The sequence below is a fragment of the Echinococcus granulosus genome (genome assembly GCF_000524195.1).
Source record: "Echinococcus granulosus chromosome Unknown EG_S00646, whole genome shotgun sequence".
NCBI lineage: Eukaryota > Metazoa > Platyhelminthes > Cestoda > Cyclophyllidea > Taeniidae > Echinococcus > Echinococcus granulosus.
This window is the reverse complement of record NW_020171023.1, coordinates 1-1,471: the sequence shown is the minus strand read 5'-3', so window position 1 is coordinate 1,471 and position 1,471 is coordinate 1. Positions and strand designations below refer to the sequence as shown.

The following is a 1,471-nucleotide window of genomic DNA, read 5'->3' as shown; positions in this document are numbered from 1 at the left end:
AATTTATCACCGGCTAAATGCAACATTGCAGCAGCTGACCTCCAGGGGTACAGAGCAATGGGATCTGGGAGCTCTCAGAGCATTCTGTGCTCAAATCGGAGAATAAATCAGCCAAGGATAATATCGTGATGTGCCACAAAACGCGTATTACTGGTAAAGGCGTAATATAAACCAATTTGCACAATTTTTTTCAAAATTTCTGCCCTATTTATGACTACTAAATATCGCGAAGATGGGAGGGGCTATAGTAAAGCAATCGCTCCACCAAATTTTAAGAAGAAAAAGCAAGGGCGGATTCCCAGCCGGCGATAAGGGCAACTTTGAGCTGCTAATACATGGGATGATAAATTATACACAAAATTAAAAGAAACGTCAACATGCAACGCTACATTAAAAGCAACAAGCTTTAAAAAATAGATTTTCGTTGACTGGTCTGCACTGAGAACGCAATATAACTAAATGTAGGGTGAATTGTCCATTCTTGGGTGGATAGGTGGTTGTCTGATCGCATGCATTCACTTCTGCTTTTGAGTGCTTTTTGACAGCAAGTATAATAACATTCCAAAAGTGGCCTCTGCTGCTTTCGTTGACAAATAAAGCTAAAATTCTCCTAATGTTATAGTTATCCCACATCATTTGTAGTTTGGTAGATTCCCGAGCCACCCTTTAAATGAATAGGTAATGGGTGAAAAACAATACTAATTAAATCTACCTCTTGGTTTATGCTCTTGCCACAGATACAGCATTTTTCTTATCTTGAATAAAAGTAAATTGGAAGTTCTATTAATTGACATAACTTATTATACTGATCCTGACCCTAGGGGTGAATGTCTAATCTGAGGATCAGTAGTCCAGGAAAGAAGAAAGATCTTACCGTCAAAGCTAGTCATTTAGCAGCAAGTGATTTCGCGTCGTTAGAAAAGATAAACACACGACTATTTACAAGGACGGGGGCAACTTCAATGAACCTTTCATCGTCTAAACAGAGTTTCACTCAAACACGTTATGGAAGCCTCATGGAGTTTGATCCAAAAATCCAGCTTATGGAAGGTAAATTCACTGATAGCTACAATAGTCGGCGTAAGTTAATTAGTATTGCCTTGAAGCGGCAACTTGTAAGAAATAGTGAGTGGATCGGAAAAGGAAAAACTTACATTACAGATGGCGGAAGTAGGCGCACTTTGGTGTACGAGGACCATCACTTTATGCAGCCTGACCCAGAACTGTTGGACCTCGGTGCAATGGACGAATTAGTGGAAGGTGGCGACCTTGAGATGTCAGATTTTGAGACTCCCAGCTCAATGGGTAGTGTAAGCGCTCTGCATTTTAGCACGAGTAATAGTGGCCTAACTGACTTCGACATGCTTTTTGACGATGGGAGTCGAAGATACCTTGACTGCGAAAAGGAAACCAAATCAATGAAGCAAAAGTGATGCACAATTAAAAAAAATAGCTGTCTGCGAATTCTTAG

General features: G+C 40.2%; 1 protein-coding gene across 1 annotated transcript; it reads left to right on the top strand. All coding sequences in view use genetic code 11, as the record gives it.

Annotated features, from left to right (window-relative positions):
* Nucleotides 1-827: 827 nt before the first annotated feature.
* Nucleotides 828-1,433, top strand: EGR_11257 (hypothetical protein; the record flags this gene model as incomplete). Its single annotated transcript, XM_024500501.1, has 1 exon — nucleotides 828-1,433. The coding sequence occupies one exon, from the start codon at nucleotides 828-830 to the stop codon at nucleotides 1,431-1,433; it is 606 nt and encodes a 201-aa protein (XP_024345085.1).
* Nucleotides 1,434-1,471: the final 38 nt, after the last annotated feature.